Source organism: Callithrix jacchus, chromosome 17, assembly GCF_049354715.1.
Source record: "Callithrix jacchus isolate 240 chromosome 17, calJac240_pri, whole genome shotgun sequence".
Taxonomy (NCBI): Eukaryota; Metazoa; Chordata; class Mammalia; order Primates; family Cebidae; genus Callithrix; species Callithrix jacchus.
Window position 1 is genome coordinate 69014919 of NC_133518.1, and position 21117 is coordinate 69036035.

Genomic DNA, 21117 nt, shown 5'->3' on the forward strand with positions numbered 1-21117 from the left:
CAAAATGTGGAAGGATACTTTGTGGGTGCGGGGGGGCTATCCATTCTTTTTATATCCCTTTTCAGAGCTTCAGGTGTGGCTACTTGTTCAACTTTTGAAAAAACTTAGACATGTACTTTCTACCTATTAGAAAAGCTTTGTGAACCAGCCTTTTTCTCACCTTTTCAGGCACAAATGTACTCACAATCTGGTAACTCAAAAGTTTGAGTTATTTCAGCCTGTACTGAGGCTATGAAGAAAGCTTTCTCCTGAAATTTTGGGATTCACTTTACAAGATTCTAACTGTACAGCTAAATAACTTTGTGAATCTAGGCAAATTCCTAAGTCTTCCCTGAGCCTGCCCCCGTTTCCTCATGCATGTAAAGATGTACAACAAAATTGGTAAAATCCTTCCCTAACAGATTATGGCTACACAAAACTTCCATGTATTACCCGTAGTATAATTTTAAAATGCTTCTGTCAAACTGGCTAAAATCCTCCTGGGGGAAAAGCATCCTAAAACAAAGCTGAATAATTTGTCTGCTCTTTGCTAACCACGTTGATCTGGGTTTTGTGTTGGGCTAATGTTCCTGCTACAGTAACTCTGTAAAGTCTGCTGATACCATTTGGCTGTCTCCTCACTCAGATGTCATCTTGAATTGTAGCTCCCCTAATCCCCATGGGTCATGGCAGGGACCCAGTAGGAGGTAACTGAATCATGGGGTTGGCTTTCTCATCCTGTTTTCGTGATAGTAAGTCTCACAGGATCTGATGGTTTTATAGAGGGCAGTTCCCCTGCACATAGTCTCTTGCCTGCTGCCATGTAAGACCTGCCTTTGCTGCTCCTTCACCTTCAGCTATGATTGTGAGGACTCCCCAGCCACATGGAACTGTAAGTCTATTAAACCTTTTTTTATTTAGGTTCTGGGGTACATGTGCAGATCATGCAAGATTGTTGCATTGGGTACACACATGGCACTGTTTGCTGCCTCCAACCCCCCATCACCTACATAGCAACTTCTCCCCATGTTATCCCTCCCTTGCCCCCACCAACAGACCCCACTGTGTGATGCTCCCCTCCCTGTGTCCCTGTGTTCTCATTGTTTGATATCTGCCTATGAGTGAGAACATGTAGTGTTTGATTTTTCTGTTCTTGTCAGTTTGCTGAGAATGATGGTTTCCAGATTCATGTCCCTACAAAGGACACAAACTCATCATTTTTTATGGCTGCATAGTATTCCATGGTGTATATGTGCCACATTTTCCTTGTCCAGTTTATCATCAGTGGGCATTTGGGTTTGTTCCAGGTCTTTGCTGTTGTAAACAGTGCTGCTATGAGCATACGTGTGCATGTGTCTTTATAATAGAAGGATTAATAATCCTTTGGGTATATACCCAATAATGGGGTTGCTGAGTCAAATGGAATTTGAATTTCTAGGTCCTTGAAGCACCACACTGTCTTCCACAATGGCTGAACTAGTTTACACTCCCACTAACAGTGTAAAAGTGTTCCTATTTCTCCACATCTCTCCAGCATCGATTGTTGTCTCCAGATTTTTAATGATCACCATTCTAACAGGCGTGAGGTAGTAATCTCAATGTGGTTTTGATTTGCATTCCTCTAATCGGTGGTGATGAGCATTTTTTGTTGGCCTCCTATGTCTTTTGAAAAGTGTCTGTTCATATCCTTTGCCCACTTTTGGATGTTTTTTTTTTTTCTTGTAAATCTGTTTGTTCTCTGTAGATTCTGGATATTAACCCTTTGTCAGATAGGTAGATTGCAAAAATTTTTTCCCATTCTGTTTGTTGCTGGTTCACTCTAATGCTTGTTTCTTTTGCTGTAAAGCAGCTCTGGATTTTAATTAGGTCCCATTTGTCTATTTTGGCTTTTGTTGCCAATGCTTTTGGTGTTTGTCATGATAGTCCTTGCCTATGCCTATGTCCTGAATGGTTTTGCCTAGGTTTTCTTCTAGGGTTTTTATGGTGTTAGGTCTTAGGTTGAAGTCTTTAATCCATCTGGAGTTAATTTTAGTCCAAGGTGTCAGGAAGGGGTCCAGTTTCTGCTTTCTGCACATGGCTAGCCAGTTCTCCCAACACCTTTTATTAAATGGGGAATCCTTTCCCCATTGCTGGTTTTTGTCAGGTTTGTCAAAGATCAGATGGTTGCAGATGTGTGGCATTATCTCCGAGGCCTCTGTTGTGTTCCATTGGTCTGTTTCGGTACCAGAACCGTGCTGTTTTGATTAGTGTAGCCTTTTTCTTTATAAATTACTCAGTCTCGGGTATGTCTTAGCAGAACGGGAACAGACTGCCCCACCCAGTATAACACTCCAGCTGAGTTGAAAGAGGTGATTTGAGGCAAGAGGGGATGCAGCTATTACTATGATAACAGAGGTCTTGCACCAGAATTTTCAAACTATGCTCCATGATATACCATCGTAATGGTTTTCCACATAAAAGGTTCCACTATCTAAGTTTGAACACTGCTAGGCATGTCAACTAAATTCTTGTCTACACTTGGAAGGACACTTGGCCAGGCATGGTGGTTCATGCCTATAATTCTAGCACTTTGGGAGGCCGAGGTGGGCAGATCACTGGAGTCCATGAGTTTGAAGACTAGCCTGGGAAACATGGTGAAACTCCATCTCTGCAAAGAGATACAAAAATAGCTGGGCATGGTGGCTTGCATCTGTGGTCCCAGCTACTTCAGACTGAGGTGGAGGATCACTTGAGCCGGGGAGGTAGAGGTTGACGTGAGCCATAATTTCACCACTGGCACTGTCTAGGTGACAGAAAAAGACCTCAAAACAAACTACTTGGCTTAACTCATGAGGCCATTTGTCAAGCTGGTCGGATTGTTCAGTAATATCAGGAAACAGTTATTTACTATAATTTCAGCTAGCCATGCTCAGTGTTGGGGGGGGGGGGTTTCCTCTCCCGTTCACAAGACAACTGCTACAGCTCCATATGTCCCATTTCCACTAAGCAGCCTCCCAAGAGTGGAGGGGGCTATAGAAAAAGCACTTTTAGGGTGGGGCACGGTGGCTCAAGCCTGTAATCCCAGCACTTTGGGAGACCGAGGCGGGTGGATCACAAGGTCAAGAGATCGAGAGATTCTGGTCAACATGGTGAAACCCCGTCTCTACTAAAAATACAAAAAATTAGCTGGGCACGGTGGCATGTGCCTGTAATCCCAGCTGTTCAGGAGGCTGAGGCAGGAGAATTGCCTGAACCCAGGAGGCGGAGGTTGCAGTGAGCCGAGATCACGCCATTGCACTCCAGCCTGGGCAACAAGAGCGAAACTCCGTCTCAAAAAAAAAAAAAAAAAAAAAAAAGCACTTTTAGGTAAGACTATTTTCCCCAAAAGTCTTCACCAGATCTTGACTGAGCCACATACCCTCCCCTGGACTAATTGTTGGATTGGTTAAACCAAAGTTCCCAGCTTGAACGTTGCTATGTGACCAAAATCAAGGGTTCTACTGGGAAGAGAATTGTCCTTGGTGAGCGATCAACAGTGTCTGCATATTGATTAAAGTTAAAAATGCTTCATTACAGGACCTCTCAGTTTCAAATGCCCTAATGAGTACTTTGAATTTCCGAGAGAGGAATAGCATGTCCTAAACATTTAACCATGGAACCATTTTTTTGAGGGATCATCTATGAAGATCTCTTGGAAGTCGACTAGCCCACATCATACTTTCATAAATGCTAGCGAAGAAGTGTTTCTACTATAAAGTACCCTATCCTCTTCTTAAATTCTTCAATGAGTTGGGAGCAAATCCAAAAAGTTTTAGGTCACCTCTGCCTATGTTTCTAGGGATGATTTATTTCACAACTCTTTCGATATATGAAAACAGTCTAAAGACAAAATACTTTTAAACAAACTAATCTTATGTACAAGTCAAAAAAAAAAATGTATTTTCAGTTTGGGGACATATCCAGAAACCATAAGCTACTTCTATCAAAAAGCATTCAAGTAAGTGGACTGAAAAAGCAATAACTTCATAAAACTCATCGTCCCTTCCATTAACCTTGGCACAAAAGAGAAGAGGAAAAAATATAAGCAAGAGTTTACGCCAATCGTACTGGGGTAATACTAATATTCTGGCTTCATCTTGGCATATAAATTAATGATAAACTTCCTGCAAAAACAATTTTTCTTTACAGATATGCTTGTAACATTAGAGAATCTGTTTTCAGACTGGTTTTATAAATCCCTCCCCCTTTTTATATCTAGTCTTTTGCAAGACATTCTTTCATTTCTGAAAATAGCCTTTCCAGTCCCTTTTTCCTCAGCAGCCATTTAGAGCCTCTCTGGACCACTTTTGACCAAGTTTCTCTCCTAGTCTCATTTGAAATTTCTTCCGATGCACTGAGCCTCCCAGAACTCCTGAGATTTTTCCATCCGCCTTCTGTATGCTGGGCATCTATCAGCACATATCACATGGCTTGTGTAATTCATCAGACACCCATGTGCTCTATTCTGTAATTGTTATCTTCTAAAAGAGCACCATTATAAAGATAAAAACAAGGATTGTTCCCTGGTCTTCTGGACTCTGTGCCTCCCATCACCTAGAGAGACACTGGCACCAAAGCACCATTGTGTAACTGCTCACCTTTTCCATACTGATAACAATAAACCCTTTGGTATCGATGCAAGTCATGAAATAATTTCCATCTGAGAGATTACAGAGATAGTGTGTCAAGGGAATAGATAAATGATACTCTGGAGACCAAACGAAGCAGCAGAGTAGGAGTTCCTGAGCTGTTTGTTGTTAAAGACTTACACACATGACTCTTCTAGGCCTGCTTGAAGAATTACCCCTTAGTGGATATCTATTTAACCTGAATGCCATAACAAAGTCCTGGAAGGTGCCCTCAGCAGCAGGTAGCCTTGGGTATAGTAAAACATTTTATACTTTTCTAGGATAATACCGGAAATGTACAATCATTAATTTTAATCATCACATGCCATTCTAGGCTCTTGATGTCACTGATTTTCAAACAACCAAAGGAAAACATTTTAGTCGTTAATATTTTGTGGCAGAAATGTTCTCTCTCCAATTGGGTTGACAGGGTCAAATGGAAATTAGGAAAAGCCTTAGAGGTCTCCTAGGCACTAATTTTTTCCTTCTTGCTAAATTTCTGACAACCCATAAAATTGGAATCATTGTCCTCTTAAAAGTGTCTGCTCTTTCTTTCCCAGGGGAAGAGGAAGAGGGCTATCTAATCAGTGTAGTGATCATCATTAGTCTATCAAAATCTTGTCCTTAGATCTTAGCCACAAAAATTTCAAAACTAAGTTCCGTTTAGATTTGGGAATATGGAAACATTATTTCTATGGAATCAGTATAATTCTTCCTGTATTATCAAAGGAAGAGTCTCATAGCTTTTCCAATATTTTAGAGACCCTGACCTAGGGTCTAGGGAAGTTGATATTTTAGCTATAAGAGCATACCAGTAATGTGCTCCTCAAATATTAACACAATGTGCAGCTTTACTTTTCTAGAGTTACTGGCTCTCTTGGCACTGGGAAGAGCGTCAACTCCTCTTACAGAATGTGTGTACTGAGCCTAGATGAGGAAGGTACCACTGCATCTAGGCTTCAGCAAACAGAAGAGACCCCAGAATTGAGTGAATATTCTGCCATTGCTAAAAACTATAAATGAATCGGTAACTTGAAATCATAAAAACGAACCCCTTCTGTTGCTAACTTATAAATCTTATTTCTAGAGAAACTCTCTCCAAGTTTATAATTTCACATTCATAGCAAATTACATGCCTCAAAGTACTTTGCCCTTTTTCTTGGCATTGGAGGCAGACTTTTGCCCACCCCAGAAAGAAACTGTTGGATATCAAGAGTGTGGAAAGAAAAGGCAAAAAAAAAAAAGCATTATGAGTAACAGCAGGAAAGAGGAGGGATTATTTTTCAAATATTTAAATATAGGTCACAGTCTGCAGCAGCGCTCACTAAAATGTTAATTCAACTTGACAAACATTTACAAACACTAAATGTTTGTTGAATTGAATTGAAATGTTAACATTTATCCTCCTGTGATATTTCTCCACAAAAATTAGAAAGCATTCTTAGACTGTAAACTGAATTCCACCCTGAGATGTTAACTTTATAATAGTCATAAAATATTTATATCTAACCTTATTTCAAGACACCTCCCATTGAATTATTTCAAAGCTTAGACAAAATAATGCAGAGATTCTACCCCATTTAAATAGTGCAAGAAAACCCACAAAAAGGGAACAACTTCCTGGACTTCTAATTTAGTGGGCAGCTATAAATATTTATGGTAGACCCTAGAGTGTCTTTTCACCACTGGGTTATCTCCCCACTTCTAACAGAAGCACTTTAACCCTACCTCTGACAAAGGTACCTTCCTCGTCTAGGCTCAGTACACATTCTGTAAAAGCAGTTGACGCTCTTCCCACTGCCAAGAGAGCCAGTGAATCATCACAACTACTGAGGGCATCACATTACCCTGGCAACCATGACTGATTCAGAGATGAATACTGACCTCACTCTCAAATAATGAAACTTTCCTCAGATTGTTGAGAGAGGAGTGCTGTATCTTTTTGACCTTAAACTTGAGATCAGAAGAACATAGATTTGCACTCTTGCAGCCACCTTCTTCCATAAGAATAAACCCAATCTGAAGGAAAGAACTGAAAGATGCAAAGAGACTGAGGACTGATGTTGTTTAAGCCCCTAGACCAAGCCTTCCAAAAGCCATCACTGCGTTATTCTTTAAAGCCTTAAGTTACCTTTGCTTATAATACCTTGAGTTAATGTTTCCGTCACTTACTACCAAGAGTCCTTATGTAATCAGATTTTCAAATTACTTTATTACCATAATCGCCAGAATTACTGACTTCTACAAGTCTTCTGAAAATGCCTAAAGCCATATCCAAGAATTTTGCCACGTAACTTTGCAATTCTTCCTGCAAAAAGGGAAGAGGATACTTCCCACCTCTTCTACATTGGGCTTCGCCCTATGAATTTTCTTTGACCAAGGAAGTGGAGTGCCATCAGCCACAGAGATGATGCAATCAGGCGTTTAAAGTGGGCTTACATAATTGGCTTCCCTTCTTGGCCTTCTGTCATGGCTATCAGAATAATATGTGCTGGCTCATCTGCTGATTCATGGAATATGATACATGGAGAGTAGACCTGAACACCCAGCCACTACGGTATCTAAAGCCCCGTTAGCCAACATGCAGACCTCTGGGAAAACACTTGTTTTAAGACATTAGTTTTCGGACAAGTCTGAATTCCAACAGGGCAGTCAAGTTCTAAGGCTCCAAAATGATCTCCTTTGACTCCATGTGTCACATTCAGGTCATGCTAATGCAAGAGGTAGGTTCCCGTAGTGGAACAGCTCCACCCTGTGGCTTTGCAGGGTACAGGCCCGCCCTCCCAGCTGCTTTCATTGGCTGTTGCTGAGTGTCTGCAGCTTTTCCAGGAGCACGGTGTAAGCTGTTGGTGGATTTCCCATTCTGGGGTCTGGAAGACGGTGACCCTCTTCTCACAGTTCCACTAGGCAGTACCCAAGTTAGGTATTTTGTGTGGGGGATCCAACCCCACATTCTTCTGCACTGCCCTAGCAGAGGTTCTCCATGAAGTCCCTGCCCCTGCAGTAATCTCTTGTCTGGGCATCTGGGTATTTCCATACATCTAAAATCTAGGTGGAGGTTCCCAAACCTCAATTCTTGACTTCCGTGCTCCTACAGGCTCAACATCACATGGAAGCTGCCAAGGTTTTGGGTTTGCACCCACTGAAACCATGGGCTGAGCTGTACCATGCCCCCTTTTAGCAATGGCTGGAGCAGCTGAGACACAGGGCACCGAGTTGGTAGGGTGCTCACCGCATGGGACCCTGGGCTCAGCCCATGAGATCATTTTTCCTCCTAGGCTTCTGGCCTGTGTTGGGAGGGGCTGCCGTGAAGACCTGTGACATATTTTCCCCCATGGTCTTGAGGATTATTCAGCTCCTTGTTACTTGTGCAAATTTCTGCAGCCTGCTTGAATTTCTTCTCAAAAACTGGGTTTTTCCTTTCAACTGCATCATCAGGCTGCAAACTTTCTGAACTTTGATGCTGTTTCCCTTTTAAAATAATGCTTCTAATATCACCCAAGTCATCTTCTGACTGCTTTACTGCTTAATTTCTTCCTCCAGACCTAAATCTCTCAAGTTCAAAGTTCCACAAATCTCTAGGATAGGGGCAGAATGCCAGCAGCCTCTTTGCTAAAACACTCCACTTTGTTCCAGTTTCCAGCAAGTTCCTCATCTCCATCAGAGACCACCTCGGCCTGGACCTGATTGTTCATACTTCTGTCAGCTTTTTTGGCAAAGCCACTCAAGTCTCTAGGTGGTTCCAAACTTTGCCACCTTTTCCTGTCGTCTTCTGAGCCCTCTAAATGTGCCAACCTCTGCCTGTTAAGCTTTATTCAGCAGCACCCCATCTTACCAGTACTAATTGACTGTATTAGTCCATTTCCATGCTGCTGATAAAGATATATATCCGAGACTGGGAAGAAAGGTTTTAATTGGACTTACAGGTCCACATGGCTGGGGAGGCCTCAGGATCATGGCGAGAGGTGAAAGACAGACACTTCTTGTATGGCAGTGGCAAGAGAAAATGAGGAAGATGCAAAAGCGGAAACTCCTGATAAAACCATCGGATTTTGTGAGACTTACTATCACAGAGCAGCATGGCAGAAACCGCCCCCAGAATTCAAACTACCTCTCACCAGGTCCCTCCCACAACACACAGGAATTATGGAAGTATGATTTAAGATGAGATTTGGGTGGGGACACAGAGCCAAATATGATACCACCTTCTCTTCATTAGGTCTCAGTTGAAAGTCATTTCCTGCAAGGAGCCTCTGCTAGTGCCCCTCAGGAACACACTAGAGAGCCCTCCGAGTGGTCATGGAGACTCTACCTCACCTTGCCAAAAAGGAGGGTCATTTTTATCTGACTGGGATCTTGGAGGGAGGTGGTAGGATTACTGTTTACGATTCCTAACACATAGTAGGTACTGAGAAAATGTGCATTCTTTTTATCTCACCTAATACACTTTGAATAAAAGAAGATGCACTTTGCAACACATCCCAAGTGTTACTTTCCTTATTCTTCCTATTACAGACACAAACGCACAGACAGAGGGGCTAGTACCTAGATAAAGCCAGAGCACGATTAACTCTTTCTTCAAGGCCTAATGTACCCAGGGCCTTCCAGGTCATCCAGAACTTGAATGCATCTGGTCTTCTGCTGCATTGGATAGACTTGTCTCCTGTGTCATAGCTGACATCGTAGAATTTATCCTGCTGGAAGAGGTAAGATGCCTTGGCAGAGTAGCATTCTTTAAGAAGATCCTTTGAAAAAGAAGAAAAAGATTACAAGACTGTTCCACTTCAGAAAACACTTGGTTTTAAAAGCAAACACACATGCACACCATGAATATATTCTGCCTATGCTAAAGGTACGTCTCACTGTCTTACATCAGACACAGGGTACACTGACATACACAGTACCCACAGTGTTATCAAAAGCTCAGAGTTGACAATGCTAAAATCCATCTTTCACAATTTTACTGAGTATTGAGAAGCTGAGAGGACCATGTCATCACTGAGATCTAGGTGGGCCAGCTTTTCGGTATGAATAAAACCATATAACTCAAATCTTTCCATTGGCAAAAAAAAAAAAAAAAAAATCTGACATGTTACACAATTTCCTAAGCAAAATAATTTTTTCATATCCATTTTCATATCCCTCTTTCTCATATCCATTTGAAAGGCTAGATCTGACATAACCCAGGGATAAAAACCCAGGGAAAGAGCTCTGGAAGAGGTAAACAAGACCCAACAAGTTTACACTGCCTCAAAACATCAGCTGTAATCCCACCAGGCCTTTTGTGTTTGTCTCCTGTTGGTTTCATTTGCAACAAAATTCCATTTGCATTTACTGACTTGTTAAGTAGGTGATAATTTACATTCATCACATTATAGGACCTTTGCTTTGACCTCAAATCATCAAAGTTGAAGCCATGTTGTCTTCAATGTCACCTAGTGTCTACAAAAGCCAAGATTGCCCAATGGATCATTCACAGCCCTGACGACTCCCAAAGCATCTTCATATCCAGAAAACATTAGCTACTTGTGCTCTTCAGTGGACCCGATGTACTCAATTTCCCTGAACCACTACATCATGTCTCATCTATGTCTTGTCTTAGACTGTTTGCTTGAATCTATTTTAGGATACTTGACACTTTCCCAAGAATATATGCCGTCTATAAGCTGTGAAGATTACTGACACTAAACATAATCTGCCTTGTTTCCTAGGTCTGCCCTTCCAACAGGTCCCATCCTAACTTTCTTCCCTTTTACCTTCCTCTGCCCATCTCATTGGGCTCAAAAGAATAACTTGGGTATTTGGCTGCTTTCTTGGCCTTGCTCCTGTGCTTTCCCCATGCGATGAGCAGACACTACATATATTCTTCTTGTGTGGTTAAACAGGTTCTTGGGAGCAGGGATCATTCCCTATCCATCGCCATATCCATGTAGCTTAACACTGTGCTGGGCACAGAGCACTCTCACTAAGTATCAAGACAATGACTCCACTCCCAGTGCCCTGACATGTGGAATGAATCGAATAAACACAGACAGATGAGCTTCTCATTTGGTGCATTTTCGAAACTTTAACAATGCAAAACTAGTGCTGTACAGGAAGCCACAAGAAAGTTTCCCAGTAGACACAGGGGTCCTAGAAAATGTTCCCTTCTAATCAAAGTGGATTAAATGTGCTTCATTTGACTCAATAGCTTGTGCTAGTTAGTTGAATGAAAAGGAAATCGCCAGGTATCACATATCAAATGAAAGCATAAGTTTGCTGTCTCAATTTAAGCAACATTGTCTTGTGTAGATACTAGTCGGGATCTAAATATGTTCCATTACGAAAAAGTATGATTTTATACTACATAAAAATTGTATACCAAATATAACCAAGAATTGCTACATCCCCTCATCCAGTATCCACAGTAAACTGAGTATGAACCAATGACCAGGCTGGGCACTGTGGCTCACACCTGTAATCCCAACGCTTTGTGGGGCCGAGGCAAGAGGATCACTTGAGGCCAGCAGTTTGATACGAGCCTGGTAGACAGTGAGACCCATTTCTACAAACAAAGTAGCTTGGGCATGGTGGTATATGGCTGGGGTTCCAGATACTTGGAAGCTGAAGTGGGAAGATCAGTTGAGGCTGAGGTTGAGGCTGCAGTGGGCTGTGAGCACATCACCACTTGCCAGCCTGCACAACAGAGTGAGACCCTGTCTCTAGAATAATAGCAAAAGGAGTACTAGTTTGCCTTCAGCCTGGTTACAATGGGTATTTTTTTTTCTTTTTTTGGGGGAGGGGAGATGGAGTCTTGTTCCGTAGCAGGTTGGAGTGCAGTGGCGCAATCTCGGCTCACTGTGACCTCTCTTCTGGGTTGAAGCGATTTCCCTGCCTCAGCCTCCCGAGTAGCTGGGACTACAGGTGCGCACCACCACACTGGGCTAATTTTTTGTATTTTAGTAGAGATGGGGAACTCCTGACCTCGTGATCCACCTGCATCAGCCTCCCAAAGTGCTGGGATTACAGACATGAGCCACTGTGCCCAGCCCCAATGGATATTCTTGATAGATACAGGGAAAGAGCAGATTGTTCTGACCTGAACATAAAGTAGAAAAATCCCTTACTTTTAAGTCTTAGATTTTATTAATATCTCTACACTGGTCACAGCTGCCACTGTTGCATCTCCCTGCCCTCAAAAGTCAGGAAATTTGGTGGTTCCCATGGCAACTACAGTCTGACCATATATTATAACACTAAAAGGCCACTGTTGGTACTTCAAGAACAAATCATGCACACACATTCACAACACAGGCGCGAGCACACACACTTGCCTTACGATTATAAATTTACTGTCACCAACCATGAAAGATTAAAAAACTCCAAAGAAAATGAACTTTGGCCGTTTCTTGAGCAAGTTTTAGGGGCCCTATGGTAGTGATTGAAAGGGAGAGGAGGCTCATCCACTATCGGAAGACAAATTGTATCATAAGTAGAGAACCAGAGAGCCCAGAAAGCAAAGAGCAGAATGAACAGTTGGCCTGCAGTAGTGGCATAAATTTATTGCACTAAATTCTCCCACCTTGGGAAGGTTTCCTAAAGAACAGCTGGAAGCTTGGGATTTACTTTATCAAAAGCTTTGGGAGAAAAGTTTTCACTTTGCATTTTAGTTTATGTCCTTGTATTAAAATGGATGAGGTGTCTTTTAGTTTTAAGACAACTAAAAAGATGCTCAGATCTCCAGAGAATACACTTAAAAATATGGTAAAACTTCATGGAAAAAAATTGTTATGCAATCAAAGAGAAGCACCATATTTATCTTGCTCATCTTCATAATCTTAATCCTAGCAGGACAACAAATATTTGTGTGGCTTTCAGAGACAAAGATCCAGTGGAAATAGAAGTTGCTTTATATTAACTCAAATTGTTCTCAGGGATTAGCAGACATTGTATTTAGGACTTTAATACAGTGGCAAGTGAAAGAAAATTAAAAGGGTATTTTTATACGCTTGTGTTTTTGTAAAAAAAAAAAAAAAAACTAGTCATATGTAATCTTCAGGCACAGCTGAATCTAGTACTGAATAATACCCATTATCGGGAATATGTCCTTGCATCTTGTTCTATCGTATTCTGTATTGGCCTAACACTCTACACAGAAAGCTGGTAGAAGCTGTATTACTAGCACCACCAGCAGAAGTTGTCTGTTCATTTCCTGTATCCAAACAGAGCCTCTCTCCATGCTCAGATTTCATTTAGAAACTTCAGTTTTCAGGCTTCCTCTTTTTGACTCATATTTAGTCTTCTCTGAGCCCTCGAGGTCTCCACCTTGACATTTATCTCGCTGTAAATGCATCACCCCATTGTAGCAAGAGTCTTGCTAGTCAGTTGGGAAAGAATCCCCCACCCCAATATCTCATCTTTATCTGACCAAATTCTTCATCCTTCATACTTGTTACCTGATTATTCTAGCCTGCCTTCAACAAGAATCTTGTGAGATGCCTAACCTGTATCCTCTTTTATTCCTAATGTTTTCTTAGTCATTTTCCACCCACTGACTCCCAACCTGCCCCTTGGCTAGGAATCCCTACTTGTCCATGCTGTATTCAGAAGTGAACCCAGTTACAATGAGGTCTGTCTTCCCCACTGCAGTAGTTCCTGGGTAAAGTGTTCTTACGACTTTACTCTCTGGTTCTGGTTTTAACATTACCCACGTAGACAGACTCTTGGCCTCCCAACCTCAGTATCTTAACCTTTTTGTGCAAAGCTAGCAGGAAGGCAATGGGCAAAGGAGCCTTAAAAACAGGGCTTTTAGGAGTCGGGCCCTTTTGCAGAGCAAAGCAGAGGAAAGGAATGAATAGACTGGATTATACAGGAAAGAGAAACAGGCAAATGGCAAGCATGCTATATGAATACGGAAACCACAACTTTCACTTTCCTTCCTTGCATTCACAACACCTAACCTAGCATATAACGATAATGATCAGAACTAACGTGTTAGCTCTTACTATCTTCTACACACTTCATATGTAAGAACTCATTTAAATCTCACAATAACGCGATGAGAAATTCTTTTGGTCAACTCCATTGTATATTTTGCAACACAGCAAGTTAATTACCTAAGTTCATGTAGCTACTAGGTGATAGGACTAGGTTTCAAAGCAAAGCTGCTTAGATTCAGGTCCCTAACTCAATTCTACTTTATTGTATCAATAGTGGGCACTTAAATACACATGAAAGAGGGTGCCCCGTAAATACTCATTAAGGGTTTTGGAGAGGCTGGTGAAAAGGAAAATGGCAATAGCACTCTGAGCTAGAGGTCAAAATAACTATAAGACCCTGTTCCAAACTGTTTTTCCCTATAAATGACTTGTGATCTTACCACTGGTAATACCCTGTTTATAAAGCATTTTGAGATCTTTATGAATACTTGTGAATCTAGCAATATTATCCATAATGCATCTGTAGGTTGCATATTCTCCTGACCAAGATTAGCCAAGCCATCTTTGATTTCCACAGGCCAGATCAGATTCTGCGGTCTCCTTTCAGTCACTGACCACATGGATCTACTAAGCCAAGATTCTGTACCCCAGCAGTCCCCAGCCTTTTTGGCACCAGGGACCAGTGCTCATGGGAGACAATTTTCCACAGATGTGGGGTGTGCTGTGGGGGAGATAGTTTCGGGGTAAAACTTCCATTTCAATCATCAGGCATATAGAGTATCACAAGGAGCATGTGACCTAGATCCCTCTTATGCACAGTTCACAATACGGTTTGCCGTATGAGAATCTAATGCCATGGCTGATCTTACAGGGGGCAGAGCTCGGGCAGTAATGCCTGTTCACCTACCACTGACATCCTGTCTGACCCAGTTACTAACAGGCCATGAACCGGTATATGGGTCGGTGGCCTGAGGGGTGGGGATCCTTGCTGTACACCACAAAAACCTTTGTATCTCTTCCTTGCAATCACATTTTTCAGCTCACCAAAGCAGCAGCCAAAAGTTCTTCCTATATGGCCCTTCCTATATTCTGTCCTATGTCTTCATATTTACATGCAAAGAATTGTCTAAATGACTTAGAAAATATATTAATCACTTAATTCATTTCAAAATTATATATTGAGGACCTATTATACAACAAGGACTCTCATACCCGGAGCCTGGGGTATACAAGCTCATGAAGGTGCTAAGTATCTGGGCTAATATTTGTTGACATGTACAAAATCAAATTTTGGTGCAAATGAAGACTTGCTTGTGTAATCTAGAATGTAAAAGTGAAACTCTAAAATGATACCATGTGATAATGGCTTTCTTTATTGAACAAGCATTTGGTTGGGTACCTTAATGTGAAAGCTGTGCTAAGCACTAGAAACATAACAGTAAATAAGTCACCATCCTTAAGACGTTTCAGATGAGAATAGGAGCAGGAAAAAAAGGCCACTGCTGTCCAGTGCTAGAATAGGAGAACAACGTGCAACAGCACAAAGGACGATCATCTTCACCACCTTAGATGACAGAGGTGGCTTTTCAGAAGAAGCTGAGAGCTGAAAAGTGAAGAGCAGCTGGACAGACAAGAGGACAGGAGTGAATGAATACAACTGGAGCTGATTGAGGGTGGGGTGTAGCTGGAGAGTTCAGTCTAGAAACCAGAGTAAGCCAAGTCACCAAGCATCTTAAATACTACAGTGATAAGTGATGGAATCTTCCCAGGCCCCTACAGATATTACAACTTAAACTTCATTCGTGATCTGGCAGAATAAAGTGAGTCGGCAGATGTGAATTCTGCTTTTGATTTAATCACTTGATGTCAGAGCTCAAAGCCTGTCACTTAATATCTTGGGCTTCATTTTTCTCACTGGCCTAATGAAAATGCTGTTACTTGTTCTCACCATACATAAATATTACAAAAACCTAAGGAACTAATGTTAACTGGGAATACTCTTTAGTCTTAAGCCAAAAATCTTACCCACCATTCCTCTTTCACATATTCCAGTATCCCCTGACCCCTTCCAGCTGTCACTACCTATTCTTCCTTTGGTTTATTTCCCCAGGCAAGCTGCAGAACAGAACATCAGCTCTAGACTTCCTCACTGTTTATGAAATGAACATATTACAACCCTCACCCACCTTCTTAATGGGATGTATTTGTCACACAGTTACAGAAGTAGGCTGAGCTGACAAACATATTACAAGAAGTTTTAAAGCAATAGGAAGAGTTATCCATGGTCTACATCCTTTAAATGAAGCTGATCCTGACGTAAGTTTCCATACTTGATGGCCCTTGTAGACGCTGTGGGTCTTTACAAGTCTCAGAGTAGTTTAAATGGAAGACCCCAAAGCCATCACATAAAATTAGAATGACCCGGGGCATGTGCTAGGTGGACTGAGAGCTAAGAAGCCATCAAGTGGCCAGGTGTAACTTCAGTTTTCTCCAGATTCCTTAAGAGGGAAAAACTGTTAACTCCTGAGTAGTTGGCATGGGATGGAAGAGTAAACAGAGGACAATGGCTGTGTGGCTGGACGTGGTGGCTCACACCTGCAATCCCAGCACGCTGGGAAGCTAAGGCAGGTGGATTACTTGAGGTCAGGAGTTCGAGACGAGCCTGACCAACATGACGAAACCCTTTCTCTAAAAATACAAAAATCAGTCAGGTAAGGTGGCATGTACCTGGAGTCCCAGCTACTCAGGAGGCTAAGGCAGAAGAATCATTTGAACCCAGGATGTGGAGGTTACAGTGAGCCGAGATCATAACACTGTACTCCAGCCTGGGCAACAAAGAGACATCATTCTTACCACCCCCTGCCCCCCCCCCACCAAAGTCCGTGTTTTTCCCAAAAGGATGCAAATCAGACTGAACCATGTAGAAGGTCAGTGTGTTAGGTTGGGCCATGAATGGTCTGAGATGGAAGACAAGGAAGAGGATGGGAATGAGCCAAGTGGAAGACAGGGCAAAGAGGTGTAAAAGAAAAAGGATGCACGGTCTGGTGTGATGGCCCCTGCCTGTAATCCCAGCACTTTGGGAGGCCAAAGCAGGTAGATCACTTGAGGTCAGTAGTTCGAGACCAACCTGACCAACATGGTGAAAACCCTGTCTCTACTAAAAATATAAAAGTTAGCCAGGTGTGGTGATGCAGCTCTCACCTACTCGGGAGACTGAGGTAGGAGAATAGCTTGAACCCCGGATGCAGAGGTTGCAGTGAGCTGAGGTAGCATTACTGCACTCCGGCCTGGGTGACAGTGGGACTCCATCTCCCAAAAAAAAAAAAACCCTCAGCTTTGACTGCTATCTTCAAGTGCTAACGTACAGGTCAGTGCAAGGCATCAGTTTAAATGGGTGCATTCTGAGCTTGTGGAAATGAGCAGACCATTTGGATATCATCTAACAGATTCTTAAATTAGCACGCCACTTTTATGAGTCTTGCCTTTTTTTGTCTAAATATATGCTGCTGCATGCAGTCGGAAAGTAGGAAAAGAACCCGCTCTTCCTTTCTGTAAATGTAAGTCTACTACTTTTGTCTGTTTCCCTCAGTATTACAAATGTTCCCTCTTTCTGGCTTTCAAATGTATACAACATATTACAAGTCCTATGGTAAGAATAAAAGCAGGTCCTCAAAATCATGTGAAACCTCACAACCTTTGCCTTTATCTTCACTCTCCTGTGTCTGTTCCGTGTAACCTCTCCTAGTCTCATGCACAGTTACTGAATGATGGTGGGGGGTGTGCTTCATATACTCAGCTCTACTGTAAGATATTTACTCATAATTGGAAATTTGCCTTCAACTTTAGCCAGTACTCCTTTCCTGCATCTACTCACAATATTTCTGCACTTTGCTCTCTACCTGCTTTGTAATATAGGTGAAAATATAATCTTCCATTTCTAATGTCTTTAAATAGACATATTTCATTGTTTCCTATGCCATGTCTTTATCTCTTTACTTGGATTTAGTTAATTCATTACCTTTCTGCTGTAGCTTTTTCATTCTCCGTCAGAGTAGAAAATATTTAAAATCTGGTTTGCACACAGCTTGGGGAAAAGTTTTTTTTTAAAAAGGGTCAGTTTTTGTTTTTTAATTTGCCACCAAATCTGAATTCCTATTTGCCTTTTCCTCTGCAATCTGAAAGGCTAATTGAAGACACATTGTGCTCCATTGGACGTTTCAATGTCTGTGGGAGGTTCAAATCATGATATAAAGGTTTGCTTCTGTTGCCAGTTCTGAATCATTTTTTTGATACTGACTCAACTATCTTTCCCATTCCATTCAAGCAATTTGCAATCACCTACAAATCAGTCTCTGCTCAAATCTTCAATTAGTCCTCCAATTTTCACTTCCCTCCTTCCCCTGATTGCTTGTACTTTCTGGAAGACGTTGTATGTAGACATTTGCTGATTTTTTTTTTTTTTTCTGGTTTGTTTTTTAATAGCTTATTTTCAGAGGTGGGATTGTAGGAAACTTTCATTTGAGTTTGTTTTTATATTACTTGGATCTATTACAAGTATAAAGAAAAATGAGTTTTTAAATACTTATTCCTCCAAAAAAAAAATCATTGCAGAAAATTCATACTGCAAGAAGAGTCTATGCATATTGTGTGGGGCTATATACTTTTTTGTCTTAATCAAATTTAAGGAGCATGAGACTACAAGGAGATGGCAACCTTGCTCTAACATTTTCTCAAATACTCTGAAGTTTGTAAGCTAAGTAATGAAGTTTGCTAATACATAAGGTGCTTGTGATTGAATTTTTGTTCTGGTGAACAGTCTGTTCTCTTCTGCCATAGTGATATATTTGAGATCGTTCTGACATTTTGACGTCCCCTTAAGTTTATTTTAATCTAGCTTCTCAAAAACTGCTGTGCTATCTGCCCTCTTGACAAACTGGCTCGATGGTTTGCCCGATTCAAGCTGTTTCCGGAAAGTTTCTGGGTGCTGTGTGCTAGGTTTCCAACAAAATGTGATTTCCTCTTGTTTCAGTTGATTGACATAATGCTTTTAACTTCAGTTACGTGTGAAAATTCATTCTTTGAGAAAACATCAGCATTTCAAGTTCATGATATGAAAGAAACGTTTTACATGATATATACAGACGGATATAGACAGTGATTGGCCCTACCTTTGGCCCTTTGGTTGATACGCTCTTGAAAATTCTTAAGTTGCCTTACAAAGCTGAGGTCCGTTGCTTTTCTTAATACATTTGACGTTTTTTGTGGTTCAAAATCCTCACTTTCCCCCTGTGCATATTTACTTCGTAAGTTATCAAAGAGCTCCTACAGCCCTGTGCCCAGCTCAAGGCAGAAGGGCAGGAAAGGAGGCGCGTGCGCAGTGGGCGGTACTCCCCAGGTCACTCCCGCGAGCCCCCAGCCCTCTTGGCGGCACCCACCTCTGGCTCGCCTTTCTTCTCATTTGTCACCCTAGCTACACTCTCTCCCAGTCACCCACAGTAGTTTCACAGCAAAATGGGAGGATGAAATAGCAACCTTCCACGCAAAATGAAAGTGGGAGGGGGAGGGAAGTCCCGCCCCTGCATGCTACAAGGGCGGGGCTGGGAACACACCAGCCTTCTTGATAGCGGTTTACACGTTCCCAGCCATGAATTGCAGAGAGGTCACAGGCACTGGATCCATTTGACATCTGTAAAAAAACACTGACTTCTGGAATACTCTAAGCACGTAATGTTGAGATCAAGACTTCCTTTTCCCTTCCAGAAAGCCTCCTGGAAGATTCCAGAAAGCTTTAAGTTTCAGGGCTTGCAGACCTGTTAGGGATTTTCGGAGAACTGCTTGCGTACTTTAGTGCAAGATCTGAGATATTTTCTCCCAGAGTGTAAATCTTCCCTAAATACCCCTAAGGGTTAGAGTGAGCTGCTTAGAAAATGAGGAGACTGAACTAAAAAATATTTTTAGAAATGGAACTTAATAATTTTAAACCATAACGCTGCCTACGAGAGAGGAAAGTTGGACTCGGTTTCTTAGAGAATGTGTAAGTGCCTCTATAAATAGATAAGAAACATTTGATAGTGCAGAGATCACTTGGCAATACCTCTGCATGCCCTACAAGCATTTAAAAATAGTACAATCGGGCTTCTCTCTTAGGACAGATGGAGATTTTTCAACTTTTTTCCCTAGGCATCAATCAGCACAACTTCTCTATTAAAGATAATCTAAAACAGTGTTTTTCAAACTGACTACAACTCGTAGTAAGAAATGTTTAAATACTGACACAGTATCCACCCTACTACACATGAAACTGAAAGTTTCATGGAACAGTACACATTATTACCATATGGAGTGCATACTGATTTTTTTCTATTTCAGTCTATTCGGTACTTTAAAAGGAAAAAAGCTGCTATGACTTACAACTGAATGTGTAACTCAAGACCAATTAGTACAGTAGTTCTTAACCCTGGATAACATTAGAATCATCTTCTCTCCCACCCCCACCCCAAAAAAAACTATTTCAGGGTTCCTACTCCAAGCCAAAAAAACACAGAATTTTCAGTGTGAAGTAAGGGCAGTGTTATTGTTTAAAATGTTTCCCAGGTGATGCAGGGTGCAGCCAGGATTAAAAACCACTGCATTGATGGGTCTTGATCTCACACTGATAAATCCTGATCATCTAGACATTTCAATCAACATTACATTCAGGTTAGGACTAGAGAAGTCTGAAATGTTGTTTTTCTGATAACATATAAATCAGGATGACTATCTGACTTTCGGCTATTAGTACCCATTATAAAGAGTTTACTCGTGTGTAAATACAAGTGAAAAAGGTTTTTTTTTTTTATGTAACCCAAAGAGAATATGGGTTACATGTGGTCCATGCTGAAGTCTTAGTGGGAGAAAAAAGCTCCAAACTACAAAACCTGTGTCCATGGGTTATGCTGTGGATGAAATGTGCAAACAGAACCGAGAACCTTTGATCTATTTAACCTTTGCTTTGCTATGTGTGTTATTCTGTTTTTATGCTGCTGATGGATACACCAGAGACTGGGCAATTTATGAAAGATTTTAATAGACTCAGTTCCACATGGCTGGGGAGGCCTCAAAATCATGGTGGGAGGTGAAAGGCACATCTCACGTCAGCAGACGAGAGAAGAGAACTTGTGCAGAGAAACTCCCAAACTCCCCTTTCAAAAACCATCAGACCTTGTGAGACTTGTTCACAATCATGAATAGCATGGGAAAGGCACGCCCCCATGATTCAACTTCTTCCCACTGGGGCCCTCCTACAACGCAAAGGAATTGTGGGAGCTACGATTCAAGATGAGATTACCAAACCATATCACTGTTGTGACATGGAAGAAAAAAACCATTCATTTTCAGAAGCTAATATCAACACAGATAGAACTTTCCTCACTTGGCTCTGATAGGAAGAACTGTGATCCTTCCTCTTCCCGTATTACTGCTGAGTTTCTGGGATTCCATCTGAGACCCTACTTGGGGATTTACTTACACCCTACTTTGCTGCAAAATGGATTTAAGATAGCCTACAATATATGGTAAGGTTAGAGGACAGGAGG

The 21117-nt window shown here is 41.6% G+C and overlaps 1 protein-coding gene across 6 annotated transcripts in view; it reads right to left on the minus strand.

The window, feature by feature from the left end:
- GADL1 (glutamate decarboxylase like 1) overlaps positions 1–21117 on the minus strand; it is a 287535-nt gene that overhangs the window by 58897 nt on the left and 207521 nt on the right. For all 6 annotated transcript variants that reach the window (XM_035278805.3, XM_035278806.3, XM_035278807.3 and 3 more), the window contains one exon: positions 9171–9370. In XM_035278805.3, the coding sequence (XP_035134696.1) occupies positions 9171–9370 (200 nt within the window). The remainder of the gene's footprint in view (positions 1–9170; positions 9371–21117) is intronic.